Source organism: Panthera pardus, unplaced genomic scaffold, assembly GCF_024362965.1.
Source record: "Panthera pardus isolate Hobbes unplaced genomic scaffold, ASM2436296v1 HiC_scaffold_10, whole genome shotgun sequence".
Taxonomy (NCBI): Eukaryota; Metazoa; Chordata; class Mammalia; order Carnivora; family Felidae; genus Panthera; species Panthera pardus.
In genome coordinates, this window is record NW_026526655.1 from 111,680,454 (window position 1) to 111,699,559 (window position 19,106).

At 43.7% G+C, this 19,106-nt stretch overlaps 1 protein-coding gene across 6 annotated transcripts in view; it reads left to right on the top strand.

Moving 5' to 3' along the window:
• The window catches only part of ARHGEF4 (Rho guanine nucleotide exchange factor 4), a 262,203-nt gene that overhangs the window by 158,340 nt on the left and 84,757 nt on the right, over positions 1 to 19,106 (top strand). Inside the window, exon 1 of one of the 6 annotated variants that reach the window (XM_019469510.2) lies at positions 12,886 to 13,425. The exons of the other annotated variants lie outside the window; for them this stretch is intronic. Coding sequence (XP_019325055.1) covers positions 13,038 to 13,425 — 388 coding nt within the window. The 5' untranslated portion in view covers positions 12,886 to 13,037. Of the gene's footprint in view, positions 1 to 12,885; positions 13,426 to 19,106 lie in introns of those variants that run through there. 6 annotated transcript variants of the gene reach the window in all.

Genomic DNA, 19,106 nt, shown 5'->3' on the forward strand with positions numbered 1-19,106 from the left:
TGATTACAGCTTTGTAGTAGAGGCTAAACTCTGGGATTGTGATGCCTCCTGCTTTGGTCTTCTTCTTCAAAATTACTTTGGCTATTCGGGGCCTTTTGTGGTTCCATATGAATTTTAGGATTGCTTGTTCTAGCTTCGAGAAGAATGCTGGTGCAATTTTGATTGGGATTGCATTGAATATGTAGATAGCTTTGGGTAGTATTAGCATTTTGACAATATTTATTCTTCCAACCCATGAGCACGGAATATTTTTCCATTTCTTTATATCTTCTTCAATTTCCTTCACAAGCTTTCTATAGTTTTCAGCATACAGATCTTTTACATCTTTGGTTAGATTTATTCCTAGGTATTTTATGCTTTTTGGTGCAATTGTGAATGGGATCAGTTTCTTTATTTGTTTTTCTGTTGCTTCATTATTAGTGTATAAGAATGCAACTGATTGCTGTACATTGATTTTGTATCCTGCAACTTTCCTAAATTCATGTATCAGTTCTAGCAGACTTCTGGTGGAGTCTATCGGATTTTCCATGTATAGTATCATGTCATCTGCAAAAAGTGAAAGCTTAACTTCATCTTTGCCAATTTTGATGCCTTTGATTTCCTTTTGTTGTCTGATTGCTGATGCTAGAACTTCCAACACTATGTTAAACAAAAGCGGTGAGAGTGGACATCCCTGTTGTGTTCCTGATCTCATGGAAAAAGCTCTTAGTTTTTCCCCATTGAGGATGATGTTAGCTGTGGGCTTTTCAAAAATGGTTTTTATGATGTTTAAGTCTGTTCCTTCTATCCCGACTTTCTCGAGGGTTTTTATTAAGAAAGGATGCTGAATTTTGTCAAATGCTTTTTCTGCATCGATTGACAGGATCATATAATTCTTATCTTTTCTTTTATTAATGTGATGTATCACGTTGATTGATTTGGAAATGTTGAACCAGCCCTGCATCCCAGGAATGAATCCCACTAGATCATGGTGAATAATTCTTTTTATATGCTGTTGAATTCGATTTGCTAATATCTTATTGAGAATTTTTGCATTCATATTCATCAGGGATATTGGCCTGTAGTTCTCTTTTTTTACTGGGTCTCTGTCTGGTTTAGGAATCAAAGTAATACTGGCTTCATAGAATGAGTCTGGAAGTTTTCCTTCCCTTTCTATGTTTTGGAATAGCTTGAGAAGGATAGGTATTATCTCTGCTTTAAACGTCTGGTAGAACTCCTCTGGGAAGCCATCTGGTCCTGGACTCTTATTTGTTGGCAGATTTTTGATGACTGATTCAATTTCTTCGCTAGTTATGGGTCTGTTCAAGCTTTCTATTTCCTCCTGATTGAGTTTTGGAAGGTGTGGGTGATTAGGAATTTGTCCATTTCTTCCAGGTTTTCCAGTTTGTTGGCATCTAGTTTTTCATAGTATTCCCTGATAATTGCTTGTATTTCTGAGGAATTAGTTGTAATAATTCCATTGTCATTCATGATTTTATCTATTTGGGTCATCTCCCTTTTCTTTTTGAGAAGCCTGGCTAGAGGTTTATCAATTTTGTTTATCTTTTCAAAAAACCAAATCTTGGTTTCATTGATCTGCTCTACAGTTTTTTTAGCTTCTATATTGTTTATTTCTGCTCGAATCTTTATTATTTCTCTTCTTCTGCTGGGTTTAGGGTGTCTTTGCTGTTCTGCTTCTATTTCCTTTAGGTGTGTGTTAGATTTTGTATTTGGGATTTTTCTTGTTTCTTGAGATAGGCCTGGATTGCAATGTATTTTCCTCTCAGGACTTCCTTCGCTGCATCCCAAAGTGTTTGGATTGTTGTATTTTCATTTTAGTTTGTTTCCATATATTTGTTAATTTCTTCTCTAATTGCCTGGTTGACCCATTCATTCTTTAGTAGGGTGTTCTTTAACCTCCATGCTTTTGGAGGTTTTCCAGAGTTTTTCCTGTGGTTGATTTTAAGCTTCATAGCATTGTGGTCTGAAAGTATGCATGGTATGATTTCAATTCTTGTATACTTATGAAGGGCTGTTTTGTGACCCAGAATGTGATCTATCTTGGAGAATGTTCCATGTGCACTCGAGAAGAAAGTAGATTCTGATCCAATGTATCATTCAGGGCCCTTGTTTCTTTATTGACCATGTGTCTAGATGATCTATCCATTTCTGTAAGTGGGGTGTTAAAGTCCCCTGCAATTTCCACATTCTTATCAATAAGGTTGCTTATGTTTGTGAGTAATTGTTTTATGTATTTGGGGGCTCCCGTATTTGGCGCATAGACATTTATAATTGTTAGCTCTTCCTGATGGATAGACCCTATAATGCCCTTCTTCATCTCTTGTTACAGCCTTTAATTTAAAGTCTAGTTTGTCTGATATAAGTATGGCTACTCCAGCTCTCTTTTGACTTCCAGTTGCATGATAGTTCTCCATCCCCTCATTTTCAATCTGAAGGTGTCCTCAGGTCTAAAATGAGTCTCTTGTAGACAGCAAATAGATGGGTCTTGTTTTTTTATCCACTCTGATACCCTATGTCTTCTGGTTGGCGCATTTAGTTCATTTACATTCAATGTTATTATAGAAAGATATGAGTTTAGAGTCATTGTGATGTCTGTAGGTTTCATGCTTGTAGTGATGTCTCTGGTACTTTGTCTCACAGGATCGCCCTTAGGACCCCTTGTAGGGCTGGTTTAGTGGGGACGAATTCCTTCAGTTTTTGTTTGTTTGGGAAGACCTTTATCTCTCCTTCTATTCTAAATGACAGATTTGCTGGATAAAAGATTCTCGGCTGCATATTTTTTCCGTTCATTACATTGAAGATTTCCTGCCATTCCTTTCTGGCCTGCCAAGTTTCAGTAGAGAGATCCATCACGAGTCTTATTGCTGTCCCTTTATATGTTAGAGCATGTTTATCCCTAGCTGCTTTCACAATTTTCTCTTTATCCTTGTATTTTGCCAGTTTCACTATGATATGTCATGCAGAAGATCGATTCAAGTTACGTCTGAAGGGAGTTCTCTGTGCCTCTTGGATTTCAATGCCTTTTTCCTTCCCCAGATCAGGGAAGTTCTCAGTTGTTATTTCTTCAAGTACACCTTCAGCACCTTTCCCTCTCTCTGGAGGGATACCAATGACTCCTCTGGAATACCAATGATGCGTAGATTATTTCTCTTTAGTGCATCACTTAGTTCTCTAATTTTCCCCTCATACTCCTGGATTTTTTTATCTCTCTTTTTCTCAGCTTCCTCTTTTTCCATAATTTTATCATCTAGTTCACCTATTCTCTCCTCTGCCTCTTCAATCTGAGCTGTGGTTGTCTCCATTTTATTTTGCAGCTCATTGATAGCATTTTTTAGCTCCTCCTGGCAGTTCCTTAGTCCCTTGATCTCTGTAGCAATAGATTCTCTGCTGTCCTGTATACTGTTTTCAAGCCCAGCGATTAATTTTATGACTATTATTCTAAATTCACTTTCTGTTATATTGTTTAAATCCTTTTTGATCAGTTCGTTAGCTGTCATTATTTCCTGGAGATTCTTTTGAGGGGAATTCTTCCGTTTCGTCATTTTGGAGAGTCCCTGGAGTGGTGCAGAACTGCAGGGCACTTCCCCTGTGCTGTCTTGAATAACTTGCGTTGGTGGGTGGGGCCGCAGTCAGACCTGATGTCTGCCCCCAGCCCAGCGCTGGGGCCACAGTCACACTGGTGTGTGCCTTCTCTTCCCCTCTCCTAGGGGCAGATTCACTGTGGGGTGGCGTGGCCCGTCTGGGCTACTTGCACACTGCCAGGTTTGTGGTGCTGGGGATCTGGCGTATTGGCCGGAGTGGATCGGCAAGGTGCACAGGGGCGGGAGGGGCAGGCTCAGCTCACTTTTCCTTCAGTGATCCACTTCAGGAGGGGCCCTGTGGCACCAGGAGTGAGTCAGACCCGCCGCCGGAGGGATGGATCCGCAGAAGCACAACATTGGGTGTTTGCGCGATGCAAGCAAGTTCCCTGGCAGGAACTGGTTCCCTTTGGGATTTTGGCTGGAGGATGGGTGAGGGAGATGGCGCTGGTGAGCACCTTTGTTCCCTGCCAAGCTGAGCTCTGTCATCCAGGGCTCAACAACTCTCCCTCCCGTAGTCCTCCAGCCCTCCTGCTCTCTGAGCAGAGCTGTTAGCTTATAACCTTCCAGATGTTAAGTCCCGTTTGCTGTCCAAACACACTCCATCCGGCCCCTCCGCTTTTGCAAGCCAGACTGGAGGGCTCTGCTTTGCCAGCAGGCTGCCCCTCAGCCCGGCTCCCTCCTGCCAGTCCGTGTAGTGTGCACCACCTCTCCGCCCTTCCTACCATCTTCCATGGGCCTCTTGTCTACACTTGGCTCTGGAGAATCCGTTTTGCTAGTCTTCTGGTGGTTTTCTGGGTTATTTAGGCAGGTATGGGTGGAATCTAAGTGATCAGCAGGACGCGGTGAGCCCAGTGTCCTCCTACGCCGCCATCTTCCTCCCTTGCTAAACTGTGTTCTAAAGAAGTTGTGCCATTTTACATTCCCACCACCAGTGTAATTTCTCCAACATCAACATCCTCACCACACTTGTTATCTGACTTTTTGATTCTATTCAAACTAGTGGGTGTCAAGTGGTATCTCATTGTGGTTTTGATTTATAGTTCTCTTTTTATATACTTACCAGCCATTTATATATCTTTTATTCTTCTAAGAAATGTCTACTCTTTTACTCATTTTTTAAGTTTTTATTTAAATTCTAGTAAGTTAACATATAGTGTAATGTTAGTTTCAGGTGTATAATATGGTGATTCAACATTTCCAATACGTGTTGCTTATCACAAGTGGACTCCTTAATCCCCATCACATATTTCATCCACCGCCCTCCACCCACCTTCCATCTGGTAACCATCAGTTTGTGTTTTAATTGGGATATCTGGCTGTTTTTAATTGATTTGTAAGTGTTCTCTATACCTTAGATGCACATGAATTATCAGATAAATAATCTTTACAAATATTTTCTCCTATTCTGTGGTTTGTCCTTTCATTTTCTTGATGGTACCCTTTGAAGCACAGAATTTTTTTTTAATTTTTTAATGTTTATTTATTTTTGAGAGAGAGAGAGAGAGCACGAACGAGGAAGGGGCAGAAAGAGATGGGGATACAGAATCCAAAGCAGGCTCCAGGCTCCAAGCTATCAGCACAGAGCCCGATGTGAAGCCCAAACCCACAAATGGCGAGATCCTAACCCGAGCTGAAGGTGGACGCGCAACTGACTGAGCCACCCAGGTGCCCCGGAATTTTTTTTTTTTTTTCAACGTTTTTTTTTTTTTTTTTTTTTTTTAATTTATTTTTGGGACAGAGAGAGACAGAGCATGAACGGGGGAGGGGCAGAGAGAGAGGGAGACACAGAATCGGAAACAGGCTCCAGGCTCCGAGCCGTCAGCCCAGAGCCCGACGCGGGGCTTGAACTCACGGACCGTGAGATTGTGACCTGGCTGAAGTCGGACGCTTAACCGACTGCGCCACCCAGGCGCCCCCGGAATTTTTTTTTAATATTGATGAAGTCCAGCTTATCTATCTTTTTCCTTTGTTGCCCATGCTTTTGATATCATATCTAAGAATCCTTTACCAAATCCAAGGTCATGAGTATTGCCTTTATGTTTTTTACTGAGAGTTTCATAGTTTTAGCTCTTACATTTAAGTTTTTTTATTTGAGTTCATTTTCATGTGGATATCCAGTTGTTCCAGTACCATTTGTTGAAAATAGTATTCTTTCCCTTTCAATGGTTTGGTAGCCTTGTAAGTTCATCATAGATATGGATTTATTCCTGGACTGTCAGTTCTATTCCATTGATCTGTGTCTGTCCTTGTACTAGTACTGCACTGTCTTGTTTGCTATGCTTTGTAGTAAATTTTGAAATTGGGAAGTGGAGTCTTTCTCTTCCTTTACCCTTCCTTTTAAGGAATGTCTTGGCTATTCTGAGTCTCTTGCAATTCCATATGAATTTTAAAATCAGGTATCAATTTCTACAAAGAAATAAGCTAGGGTTAGCATGAGGACTGTGTTGAATCTATAAATGAATTTAGAGAGTATCTTAACAATGCTGAATTTCTTGATCCACAAACATTGGATTCTTCCCATTTATTTAGATCTTCTTTTATTTCTTTCAACTATGTTTCATCACCTTCAGAATACAAGTTTGTACCGCTTTTGAAAAATTCACTCTTAAGTATTTTATTCTTTTTGATGCTTTGCGAATAAAATTTTCTTAATTTTCATTGAAAGTATATAGATCTATATAGAAATATAATCGATTTTTCTATATTGATCTTGTATCCTGCAACCTTGTTGAATTCATTTCTTAGCTCTAGTCATTTTTTTAATGGATTCCTTAGGATTTTCTACATACAAGATTGTGTCATCTGTAAATAGAGGTAGTTTTCCCATCTAGATGTCTTTTATTTCTTTTCCTTGCCTAACCGTCCTGATTATAGCCTCCAGACAGTAAAGTTGAATAGAAATGGCAAGAGTAGGCATCCATACCTTGTTCTTGATCTTAGGGGTAAAGTATCCCATCTTCACCATTAAGTATGTTGTTAGCTGTAGGTTTTTCATAGACACCCTTATCAGGTAAATTTACCTTCTATTCCTAGTTTGTTGAGTTTTTTGGCTTTTTCCTTAGTTTTTTGTTTTTTTACCATGAGAATGTGTTGAATTTTGTCAGTGCTTTTCCTGTGTCTATTGAGATAATCATGCAACTTTTGTTCTTTATTCTGATATGGTATATTACATTAATTGATTTTCAGATGTTACTCCACCCTTGCACTTCTTGTGGGATTTATCCTGCTTGGTTAAGATATATAAATCCCTGTATGTTTTGATGAATTTGGTTTACTAGTATTTTATTCAGGATTTTTGCATCCATATCCATAAGAGATATTGGTCTGTAGTTTTCTTGTAATATCTTTGTCAGTTTTGGTATCAGGGTACTATTGGCCTCATAAAATGGGTTGAGATATGTTCCTTCCTCTTCTACTTTTTGCAGTAGTTTGTAAAGAATTGGTATTAATTATTTTTTGAATGTTTGGTAGAATTCAGGGATAAAGCCAGGGATAAAGGGTCTGAACTCTTCTCTGTAGGTAGTCTTGTGATTACTGATCCAATCTCCACTTGTAGGTCTATTCAGATTGTCTCCTTCTTCTTGAGTGAGTTTTGAAACTTGTGTCTTCCTAGGAATTTGTCCATTTCATTTAAGTCATCTAAATGCCTGGTGTACAATAGTTTATAGTAGTCCTTTATCATTTTTATTTCTGTAGGGTCAGAAGTAACATCCCCTCTTTTATTTTTGATTCTAGTAATTTGAGTACTCTTCTTTATTCTTGATCCTCCTCTTCTTGAGTCTTCTTTCTTCAACTGAAGGTCTGCCAGTTTTGTTGATCTTTTCTAAAAACCAGCATTTGGTTTCTTTTATTTTCTCTATTCTGTATCTGTTCTCTATTTCTCTATATTTCTGTTGTCTGTTTTTTTCTGTAATGATTTCTACTCTAACCTTTATTATTTCCTCCCTTCTGCTTGCTTTAGGTTTTGCATTTCTTCTTTTTCTAGTGTTATAAGGTGCAAATTTGGTTGTTGACTTGAGAACTTTCTTCTTTTAATACAGGCATAAGCAGCTGTAAACTTCCCTATAAGTGTTGATTTAGCTGTGTCCCATAAGTTTGGGCATATTTTGTCTTCATTTTCATTTATTTCAAAGTGTTTTCTGATTTTTCTTTTGGTCTGTTTTTTGACTCATTGGTTACTTAGGAGTGTGTTGTTTAATTTCCACATATTTGTGAGTTTCCTAAAGTTCCCATTACTGATTTCTAATTTTATTCCATGTGGTCAAAAAACATGCTTTGTATTATTTCTATCCTTTAAATTTACTGAAGTTTGTTTTATGGACTAATATATGGTCTATCCTAGAAAGTGTCCCATGTGCACTTGAGAAGAAAATATCTTCTATTGTTGGGTGGTATGCTGTATAGATACTAGCAGGTCTAATTGGTTTGTAGTTTTGTTCAAGTCTTCTATTTGTGTGATCTTCTGTATAGTTGTTTTATGCATTATTGAAAGTTGGATATCCCTTTCTCCCTTCATTTCTATTGGTTTTTGCCTTATGTATTTTGGTTCTCTGTTATTAGGTATATATGTTTTTTAATTGTTATGTCTTCCTGATAGATTGACCCTTCTATTGTTAAACTCAGCTTTTAAATTCCACTGATTGGCAGCTGATTGGCCTACTGTTTACAACAATGCCTTGGGGCATAAGCTGCTCAAATTCTGGCTCCTTTGAAGGAATAGTTTCAGAGATCTGTGTTTGGTGTTTGTTCTGATCCCAGAAGGGCTTATTCTTGGTTCTTTCTTGCAAAGAAATATCTCATTCCTGGTTCTTTCTTGAAAACTAATGGGCTTATAATTTTAGGCTGTATTTTCATTAGATCCATGAATATGTTCCCAAATGCCTTTCACCAGAAGCTTCACTGCTCTGGGGAGCACCTTTAGGTTTAAACTTCTCCATGCTCTAATACAAATGAGGGCAGTTCTTCTAGGAAAAAAATAGCAATAATCTGTTTACAGCCTTCCCACAGTCAAAATTCTACCCCTAGGCAAAATATTTGAGCAAGAGCTCTGGAGCTGGGGATGGGGATAATGGCAGACTTCTCTCTGAGTGACAATCACTGAAGGAGTGTACATTGGTTTATGGTCCCCTGGGCTTGCCTGGCATAGAATGACAGCCTCATAAGCAGGGGGAAGAGATATCAGAGCCTTAATATGCCCAGTGTGCTGAAAAAGGGAGTCCCCACTGCTCAACCATTCTCACCCAGGACTTAGCGTCAATAGCAGGTAGTTGGGGACAGAGTGAAAAATACTGCTCTTCTAGGGAAGTAAGCTCTCCAGCTGGGAGATGAGAGAGGGAGCCCCATGTTTTTTGCTTTAGCCATCTGGAGTGAAATCTCCCAACTCACTGAGCTGGGAAGAAGGGGAGAAGCAGTGGTACTGGTTCAGATATCACAGACTCTCACCTTTCTTAGTAAACTTTCACTGATTTTCTTGAACAGATTTTTTTAATTTTCTATTTTCCCCTAGGAATATATCTAGAGGTTTTAAGTGGCTATTTTTAAGTAGTTTCCACTAGTTTCACTGGGGAGTGGGTCAGTAGAATTCGTCATTGTCCTGCTTGCCTGAAGACAATCTCAATTTTCCCTATTATTATAACCTGTTAGTCATCTCAGGAAGAGTCTTAAAGGAGATAATTTGGATGGCTGAGCCTATATCATACTTATTCAATATCAAGATCCATTGCTTAAACTTCCTCATTATATCCCCAACAGCTAGCAGTATGCTATGTACAAAGTAGGCTCACAGTGTCTCTTGCCAATGATACTGATAATATTCCAGCAAGAACTGTCTAGAGAATCCTCAAAATCAGGAGGAAAGGAATTAACAATTACATAGTGGTTCAAAGCATAGTTGGTGAGGACTGGAACCAATTCCACCACTTCCTAAATATGTGGCCTTGGGTTATTCTGAGCTTATTATTTTCAACTGAAAAATGAGGCTAATAATGGTACCTATTAAAGTTGTTGTGGAAGTTAAATAATATATGCAAAGTACTTAACACCTAATATATACTTAATAAATAGCTGCTAATAGTTCAGACATTGCTAGGCACTATTGTATATGCACATATCACTTCATATAATCCCTACAATAATCCTGCAAAAATAGTTCTCAGTATCATTATTTGATGGGTGAAGGGAGAAAGACTTAAGAAGTTTCAATAATTTGCCCAAAGTCACAAGTAGTAAGAGAAAAACAGAACTTGAACCCAGATCTCTCTGGTTTTAAAGCTTCTTTCTGTTTAACACTTTTGTAGAAACTGAAGTACAGGGTTAGCTAGGAGAGACAGGACAGAAGCCAATCTCTAAATTTAGACAACTGTCTGTTTCTACATGTGCAGCTGAACATTGCAGCTCCTATTTTCACATCATTGAACCAGTCTCAAACAGTGATCCTTCTGTGCTGACCTTTCTCATAAAGATGCTGTATTAACATTAATTTAGATAGATAGATAGATAGATAGATAGATAGATAGATAGATAGAAATAGAGATATAGAGATATAATTGCAAACCTACCATGTGATGGCAAGAAAACCAAAATCTCATCTCTCCCTTAATAGTATCAGAAATGGATGAGTTTGGAGGGTTTCCCATGTTAGGGAGGCAGCTAAGTCTCATTGCATCAACTTTCATCCCCCAAGATTCCCTTATCCTTGGATAGTATGTAGTAATTTCAGCTGCTATCACCACCATGGTCTTAAAAAATGTGGATCCCTTTTTCATACCATAGCTCAAATGAGGACACTCTGATCTTCCCTACAGCAGAGCTGAGACCGGGATAGCTGGTTCAAATAAGAATTTACTGAAGTCTCAGGAAGACTTAAAAGAAAAATGGACTCAGAAAAAGCATGGTGCTTGGCTGTCTGGTTGACTGTGGCTTACACAGGCTAGATCAGCCCATGCTGCTGCCATCTGGAGGCACCACCTTTGTTACCATCCATTCAGTATCACACATCATCTGCTCATCTGTTCTGAACCCACAGAACAAGAATGTTCTTCTCGTCCTGCTTAACTGGCCTCTTGCTCAGCTCCATGCCCCCACTCATTCCCCCACAGGCACTTACCAGGCACCCAGCCTGCAACAGGTGCTCTGCTCACACTGAGACACAGTGATAGGTAAGGAGCTGCTGCCCTCACAGCATCCGTGGTCTATGGGGGCAGACAACAGATAAACAACAAGCCATTGACAGATGAGTCCTAGGAAGAAATAAATGAAGTTTCACTGAGGAGATAACATTTTCTAAGATCTGATGTTGAGAAGGAGCCAGTACCTTGAAAAGCAAAAAAGAAGAGCATTCCAGGTGAAAGGAACAATAAGTGCAAAGGCCCTGAGGCTAGAAGGAGAAACAGCAAGGTGGCCACAGTGGCTGCAGGGCAGAGAGCAAAGGATGGGGGAGATGATCAGAATTGGAGAGATAGGTCAGGTCAGTACACGGGTTTTGAGGGTCTGGCTAATTGTGAAGAGATGCTTCTGAAGGGTTTGAAGCAGGAGCGTGACATGGTATGATTTATATTTTAGAGCTCTCTCAGGCTGCTCTGTGGAACAAGTTAAAAGACTAAAGCAGTCTTCCAAGCACAGTATGATTCTGGTAGCAGTAAAGTAAATATGGACAACTTTGACACTTATTCTGGAGGCAGAACCCAGACTTGCTGATGAGTTGGGAGTGGTGTCTCTTGATCTGTGCCTCATGCTGGCAATGACCATCTCCTTCCTGAGCAGTTCTTCCCACCCACAGGAACTTATCTCAGAGCCCTCAGCCTGACAGCCACATAAGAACATGAGGGGAGCCCTTCTTGCAGAACCTCCCATAATCAGGAATAAGGGGAGGACAGAGTTGTCCTTCCCGAGGGCAGGAAAGGATAGAGGCATGAATAAGAAGTGTGCATTCCAGGTATGGAGTGGTTAGGAAAGCACACAGTCTCCTGGAACAAGTACAGTAAGTTGAGGGAGGAGCTTCAAGATGCGGATTGGCTGAGTCACCCCCCAGGGCCCATCAGTTGAACACCCAACAACACCAGCATTACCTTATGCTTGTATAGGGTTTTGTACTTTATATAAATGTTGGCATGCCATTGTCCCCAGCCCCTGAGTCTATTAAAAGCAGCAGATATTAATATATTAATCTGATAGAGGAGATAACAGAGGGCCTACAAAGAGAGGAGATAGATATTATGAAGACACAGGGTTCCCCATGGTACAGCGCTAGGAGCACACAGAGGAGACAGGCAACAGGAAACGGACCCCAAATGCAAAGAAGGGGAGAAAATGACCACTTTTGCAGCATCCGCCCTATACCAGCTGGTATGTGGCCTCTCATTTCATCCTCACTGTTGTTAATACTTCTGTCACTTTACAACCAGCTTGCTAGGGCTTGGAGGAGTTGGAGGAGGGATGTTGCTGGGGGAGGGGGGTGGGGTGGGTAGGAGGTTGGGAGGGAAGGGTCATTAAAAAGCTGATAAGTCCATATCAATCCATATTAGGACTTCCCTCACACATCTCACGTCCAAGACCAAGTCTCCCACTGTTTTCACCTCCCAGATTTTGTATTTCCTATAAGTACTTCTTGATGTATTGTCCTTGTATGGAACAGTGGATGTACTTCACCCTTTAGGTACACTCCAAGAACCTACAAAACGCTCAGGAGTGTCTGGGAGGGTCCGAGGAAACAGCAACTTTTTTCCCTAACAATCCCTATCCTCCCCCAAAACAAACCCCTGTAATCCCTGGCTGTCTTGTGCTTTGGGGCTCCCATTCTCATCTGTGCCTGCTGCTAGACTGTTTCAGGCACTTTCGTGGCGGGACCATGCTCCTGAGCGGGGCAGGCGCCTGCTGACTGGCTCTCCCTCCGCACACCTTGAGCGCGGAAGGCCCGGGGGCTGGGGGCGTGTCCCGGCCAAGCGCGCTCCCCCGAGAAGATGTTCGTGGAGGTCGGCCGTAGTCCGGCCCCGCGCTCCCGCCTGCGTTCCCGCCCCCACGTGGGCACGGACGCGCTGCCCGCAGTCTGAGCTGGGTCCCTGCGGAAGAGAAGCGAGCGCCCACCGGCCCTACGGGTGCGTCCCCTTGTCAGATGATCCCAGCCTAACTAACACACGCCCGGGAATGCTGGCGGCGGGGCGCGGCCGTGCGGGGACCCTGGGTGGCGGTGCCCCCGCGCGCCGCGCCCGCGCCCGCCGCCGCCGCCGCCGCTCCAGGTCTGCGTGCGCGCGTGCGTGAGCGCGAGCCGACCGGGCCCGCGACCCGCACCCGGGTGGCAGCCGCGGCTGTGCGCCCGCCAGGCTGGCCGGGGGCGGGCGGCGAGCGGTGGCGCCGCGCCCTGCCTGCTGGGCGCCCGACCGCGCCCCGCGCCCGCCCCGCGCGCGCCCCGCAGAGCCTGAGCGGGCGGCGGCCGACCGCGAGCCTCCTTAGCGGAGCCCCATGATGTCAGCCGGGCCGGAGCGGCGGCCGTGCGGCGGCGGGGATGGGGCCGGGGACGCCGCGCGCCCGCCCGCACGCCCCTCGCCCTCCGACGGCGCCGCCGGCCCCAGCCCGCTCGCCCCGCCGCCCGCGGCCCAGCCGCCGCCGAGCCTGTGGCTGGAGCTCGGGCCCGCCTGCAGCCGGGCACAGCAATGCCCGAGCGAGTCGAGCGGGCAGACGAGTGGCGACCTCGGCACCAGCAGCAGCGGGGGCAGTAGCGCCGGGCTGTCCCCGGGCTCGGACTCCGACAGCAGCGGCGTGGTGTGCGGAGGCCGCGGCGGCAGCGGGGGCATGCGCGGCGCCCTGTCGCGCTCCTGGAGCCTGGAGAGCCTGCGCTCGGCCACCGCCGGTAAGGGCGCCGTCCGCGCCCCTGCCGCGCCCCGCGTCTGTCCTCTCGTGACCTGCCGCTCCCCCTCCCCCGCGACACTGTCTCGCCTCCTCTTCTTTCCTGTCCTCTCCTCCCTCACTCTCTCTGATTTTCGCTTCCATTTTCTGGTTCCTTGCTGCCCGCTGCGTCGCCCTCCAGATTCCTTTTCTTTTCCCTGCTTATCTTCTGATTTACTGCCGCCCCGCCTCCCGTCATGCCTGTCCCTTCTTCCCCCCCACTTTCACCAGTGGGCTACCTGTTACAGCTGGGACCTTGTTTGCCCCCCACTCCCGTAGCAGGGCGCGTCGTCAGCCGGGAGACTGAGTGTTTAAGGTGAGAATAGAATTTGGTCCTTGATGCAACTGTTCTTGCTTGACCAACGGCACGTGGCTGGCTTTCCGAACTGCAGCTTTTTGACCTCTAAAACGGAAGAAGGTGGGAAAGGGCTCGCTGGTCAAGGGTGGACCAGATTCATTGTGTTTGGTCCTGGCTTCAGGACAGAGGCGCCCCACCCAGAGGAGGGGGCTTGTCTCGGGCCCTCTGAAGCAAGCAGTGCTATTTCTCCGAGATAGGGTTGCTCTGGGGTCCCCAGGACCATGTGCTCCCCGCTCTAGTCGGAGGACCGCGTTCTGGCTACAGATTTAGAAGACTTTGACCCTACGTATTAGTTAAGCAAGTCCAGAGTGGTTTTATAAATGGTGATCCCCAACCCTTGGTTAGTTGGCAAACTGGATTCTTTGTATTTTACTTCTTGCAAACATTCAAAAAGTTATTTTTGAGCCCCTGAAGTGGGAGCTGTAAAGGAAGACAGGTACTGCCCAGAAATCAGAAATCAGGCGGTAGGGGGCAGGAGGTAATGTGTGCATTATGCTTATGCATGGGGTAGAGGGTACAGTCTGTGGTCATACCCAGTGGTGGAGGTGGAAGTGAGGCGCTGTGTGTGCTCTGGTCAGAGCCGCCAACCCGAGAGGAGCAGGGGCTGGGGGTTGGGAGGGTGGCATGCAGACAGCAGTTCCCACCCTCCCCCAGGGGTGGAGCATAGATCACGTTGAGGAGTAGAGTCAAAGGTTGGCTCCCAAGGGTTGTACCTTTACTGGCAGATACAGGGTTGGGACTCTGCTCTAAAGTCAGTGGGTTTAGACAAGGAAGGTGATGCCCAGACGCTTGTATTGAGCACTCCACGATTCTCATCTGCGCTGTCCCAAAACAAACACATGAAACTCAGAAAAGTTGTTGTCTCCTCCAAATAAAAGGTTTTCAAAATTCTGCAGCTCTGACACCCCCCCCCCCCCATCTCAATTCCCTTGAAACTCTCCTTCCTCTCTGGGATACTTAAATAGAAACCCCACTTGAGAAAACCAAACTAGATAATACCGTAAGTGAGACTTTAAGGAAACTGGCAAAGGACTCCTTTTTTTCTCTTTGCCCAAATGGCTTTCCTTCCACTTCCAGAGTGAGAAGACATACCAGCTCCACCTTAGCAATGGCAAACAGGCCCAGAGAAGCTGGAGGAGGTGCCCTGGTGTACCCAAGGATTCCTTTGCCCCAGAGCAGGGGTGAGGCAGATGGAAATGGAAGAAACCCAGGTTTATTAGGTGACTCTGAGATTCAGGGGCTCTCCAGACCCACCAGGGGCATGGAGGCAGCCTGGATGAGTTTCAGAGATTATAGACAGCTGTGTGTGTGTGTGAAGTTCTGGGGTGATGTGTGTGTGTGTGTGTGTGTGTGTGTGTGTGTGTGTGTGTGTGTGTTGGGGGTGGGGCAAGGTAAAAGCTAAGGCCCAGAAAACTGCTCCTTGAGGGACTCAGAGATGCCCTTACAATGGGAGGGCAGAGTTTAAAGCAGCATGGTATTGGAAGAGTTTATGTGAGGCCCAAAAGCAAATGCCATGCCCCTCACAGAACACAGGTATCACTAGACTTATGGACAGAACAATGCTCGTGCTCAGGGAGTGCTGGTCAGTAACCAACTATGGAGACCCAGGGCTTGAAAGCATTTTGAATCCCCTCTTCATCCTCAGTCCCATCCCTCAACCCTCTACCACCTGCCTTGTTTTGGGAACCCTGTATCAGTAATATCCAAAACTAGATTTGTAACAGTGTACTTCCATGAACGCTGTAGAGCTTTGTGAGTCCATGAAACCATCTCAACTGGATTCCTACAGAGAATTAAGCCCTAATGTCCCAAGACATCTACTGGATGCAATGCAAGAACTCTCTTCTCTTCTGGAATGGTACTAGCTATTTGCCGTCCTTAGGAGGAATTGAGAAAATAAGCACTCAAGTAATACTCTTTGGATTTGTGGTTTAGATGAGGAGATCTCGGAAAGGCTGCCATAGATGGGGAGTCAATGGGAAGAAAAAAGGGAGAGTAATTTTTTGAGTACCTTCTATATGCCAGGTATGATGCTGCATGTTACCTCCTTCACCACATAAAATCCGGTGAGGTAAGCATTATTATCCTACAGCTCAGGTACAAAACAGGCCCAGAGAGATGCAGTAACTCATCCTAGTCTGCCTAGCTAGGTCATGTCTCCCTAGAGCTCTAGGTCTGGATCCATGTGATTTGATAAGGGCTCTTTGCCAGATTTGGAGTGGAGGCTGGGCCAGGTCCAGAAAGGAAAGGTTGTGTTGGGTGGGGGAGGACATATCAAAGTACTGTCTTGGCTACTTCCATGCTATTATCTTTATTCAACACTCATGGCTTTTTTCTAGATCCCAGTTACCCCATTTTCAAAACGAAGACATTGAAATCAAAGACCTGACCTCTTCTCTAATCAACTATAAAATTCCATGACTCTAGTCAGAGCTATTGATTTGGGGTGGATACCGTCTGTGAGTCGGCATTTATTGTATGCTGTGTTTCTGTTTGGTCTATGGCTCTAAGACAAAGCATGTGTGTGTTTAATTGAACTACGTTTTTCTCTTAAGAAAGATTAAGAATTACCAGTAAAAGATCCTTAGCAAACTTAATTGTTGTTTTTGTGATTTTGTAATGGAGTCTATTGCTAAACATTTGTGTAGTTGTCATCAAGAACCAGAAAGGCTAGTACTGGAGACTGGAATTGCAGCTTACCTGCAGGGCAGAGCAACAGCCACGGAATCTACCAGAGACCTATAGATTCTCCTTATTTCCAAAAGACTTCTTGAATTTTAAATGTACACTCTTGGCATTTTCCGTTGAAACCACACTTTTTCTGGTGCAGAGAGGGCTTTCGTTAAAGGCAGAATCTGAAAATAAAACATAGATGACAAGGTGGAATTTCTGTAACCCTTCTTTCTGTCCTGCTCTTCTCATCTCCCCCTAAGCAACCACCTAGTCTCCATAGCCCTCAGCCATGTTACCACACTGCCACTCCTGAGCTAAGGCTTTTAAAATTCCTACTCTGGGTGTTTTGTCTGACAGAATTAATTCTCAGTTCAGGCTTCTGGAGTTGACAGTTTTTACTACCTGTGCTTTTGCATGGTTAATGCCTTATGATTTCTTCTTAGGAGAAAAGGTTTGCTACTTCCACATTCCTCTGCAAGTCCCTGAGGCATTTTTCTGACTTGGATAGGTATCAGACTTATGAGAAGGCTAGGCCTCTCTTGCAGTCAGACATTTATTTAACACTCATCATGTTCCAGGCACAGTACTAGGCACTAAGCTGGTAGGCAAATCATACAAGGTTCTTGCTCTTAAATAAATGACAGCACAGAAAGAGACAGACAGTGACAGCTCATTATGAGTGCTCTGATAGAAGTGAACCCAGTGGTATGATGTGTCAGGGGGAACCCATGGCCCCAAGCCACTATCAGTGGAGGATTCTCTAGAAAGACTCACACAGCTCAGAAAAGCTGTTCCAGTTTATTATGGTGGAAGCATACAGATTAAAATCAACCAAGGCAAAATGATCATAGGCCATAGTCCAAGAGAAACCAGGAGCAAACTTCCAGATGTCCCCTCCCATGGAATCACATGGACCATGCTTGGTTCTCCCAGCAACAGCGTGTGACAACATGTAGGAAGTATTGCCAACCAGGAGAGTATGCTGAAGCCTTGGTGTCCAGGGTTTTTATTGGAGGTCAATTACTTAGGCATGTAGTGCCCACAAGACTGACCTTAACTACTTAAGTCTCCAAGCTCTCCAGAGGTCACACTGACACAGTGTAGCCCAGGGACCCCATGGTCAATCACACTGTTAGTATAAAGTCTGGAGTGGCTGAAGGCCCAGGTATACAAAGCCACTCTTATCAGGCAGGATATTTCAGACCCTTAGAGTCAATCTCCCTCAAACCAGCTGAAGGCCAGGCCTTTCTTCAAAATGTGTAAGGTTTGAACATCCCCAAGCCTTTATTGCACAAATGGGGAAGCTCAGAAGAGAGGCACCAGAGTCCACCCGTTATGAGGGGCAGAGATGGGGAGGAAGTGAGTCAGAGAAACCCTTCAGGAGAAGGTATTGCCTGAGTCTTCATGCCTGCAAGTTAGCTGGAGTGAGGAGTAGAAAGAGCCTTCATGAGAAAGGGCCAACATAAACAAATGCAGAACGATGTGCAAATGAAGAAAGCCTGTGTTTACTGAGTACCTGCACAGGTACTGTATCAGGTGCTTTAAATATGCAGGAATTGCAAATAATATGGAATGAGGAGCATAACAAGAGAGAAGGAGGACCAGGCTGTGGCTCCATGCTAACAACTGTGGACTAACAGTTCTTGGAGCTATGGAAAGGTTTCAAGCAGGATGTTGATGTGGTCAAATTGCTTGCATACTTTCTTACCTTCTTTATTTTATTTTTGAAGTTATACACAGTAAAAGTTACTCTTTTTGCTGTATAGTTCTAAGAGTTTTGACAAATGTATACAGTCATGTAACCACCATGATAATCTAAATACAGAAGAGTCCCATTAATCTAAAAACTTAATGCTGTCCCTTTGTAGTCAATCCCTCTCCCCACCCCCAGTTCCTGGTAGTCTAGTCTCCATCCATATAGATTTGACTATTCCAAAGTGTCATATAAATGGACTCATTGTATTGCCTTTTGAGGTTGACTTCTTTCACCTGGCATAACGCATTTGAGGTTCATCTGTGTTTTTGCATGTATCAAGTTAATTTTCCTTTTAATTGCTGAATAGTATTCCACTTAATGGATATACCACAGTTTGTCTATTAGTTCACTAATTTAAGGACATTTGGGTTTCCAGTTTTTGTCTATTATAAATAAAGCTACTATGAACATTAGTGTACGAGTCTTTGTATGGACATAATTTTATACCTAGGACTAAATTACTAGGTCATTTTCTAAGTGTATCCTTAACTATAAGAAGCTATCATACACTTTTTCAAAGTGGATGTACCATTTTCATTCTCACCATCAAAGTACGATGGTTCCCATTGTTCTGTATTTTTGTCAGTACTTAGTATTGCCAGTGTTTTATCTGTGTGATATCTCATTTGGTTTTAATTTGCATTTCCTCAGTGAGTATGATGTTGAACATTTTTTCATATGCTATTTGCCAGATATATATCTTCTTTAGCAGAGTGCCTGAATGTTTTGCCCAGTTTTCATTGGATTATTTGTTTTCTAATTACTGAGTTTTGAGAATTCTTCATATATTCTGAATACAGATACCTTGTCAGATATGTGATTTTCCAATAGTTTTTCCAGTCTATGGATTGTATTTTAA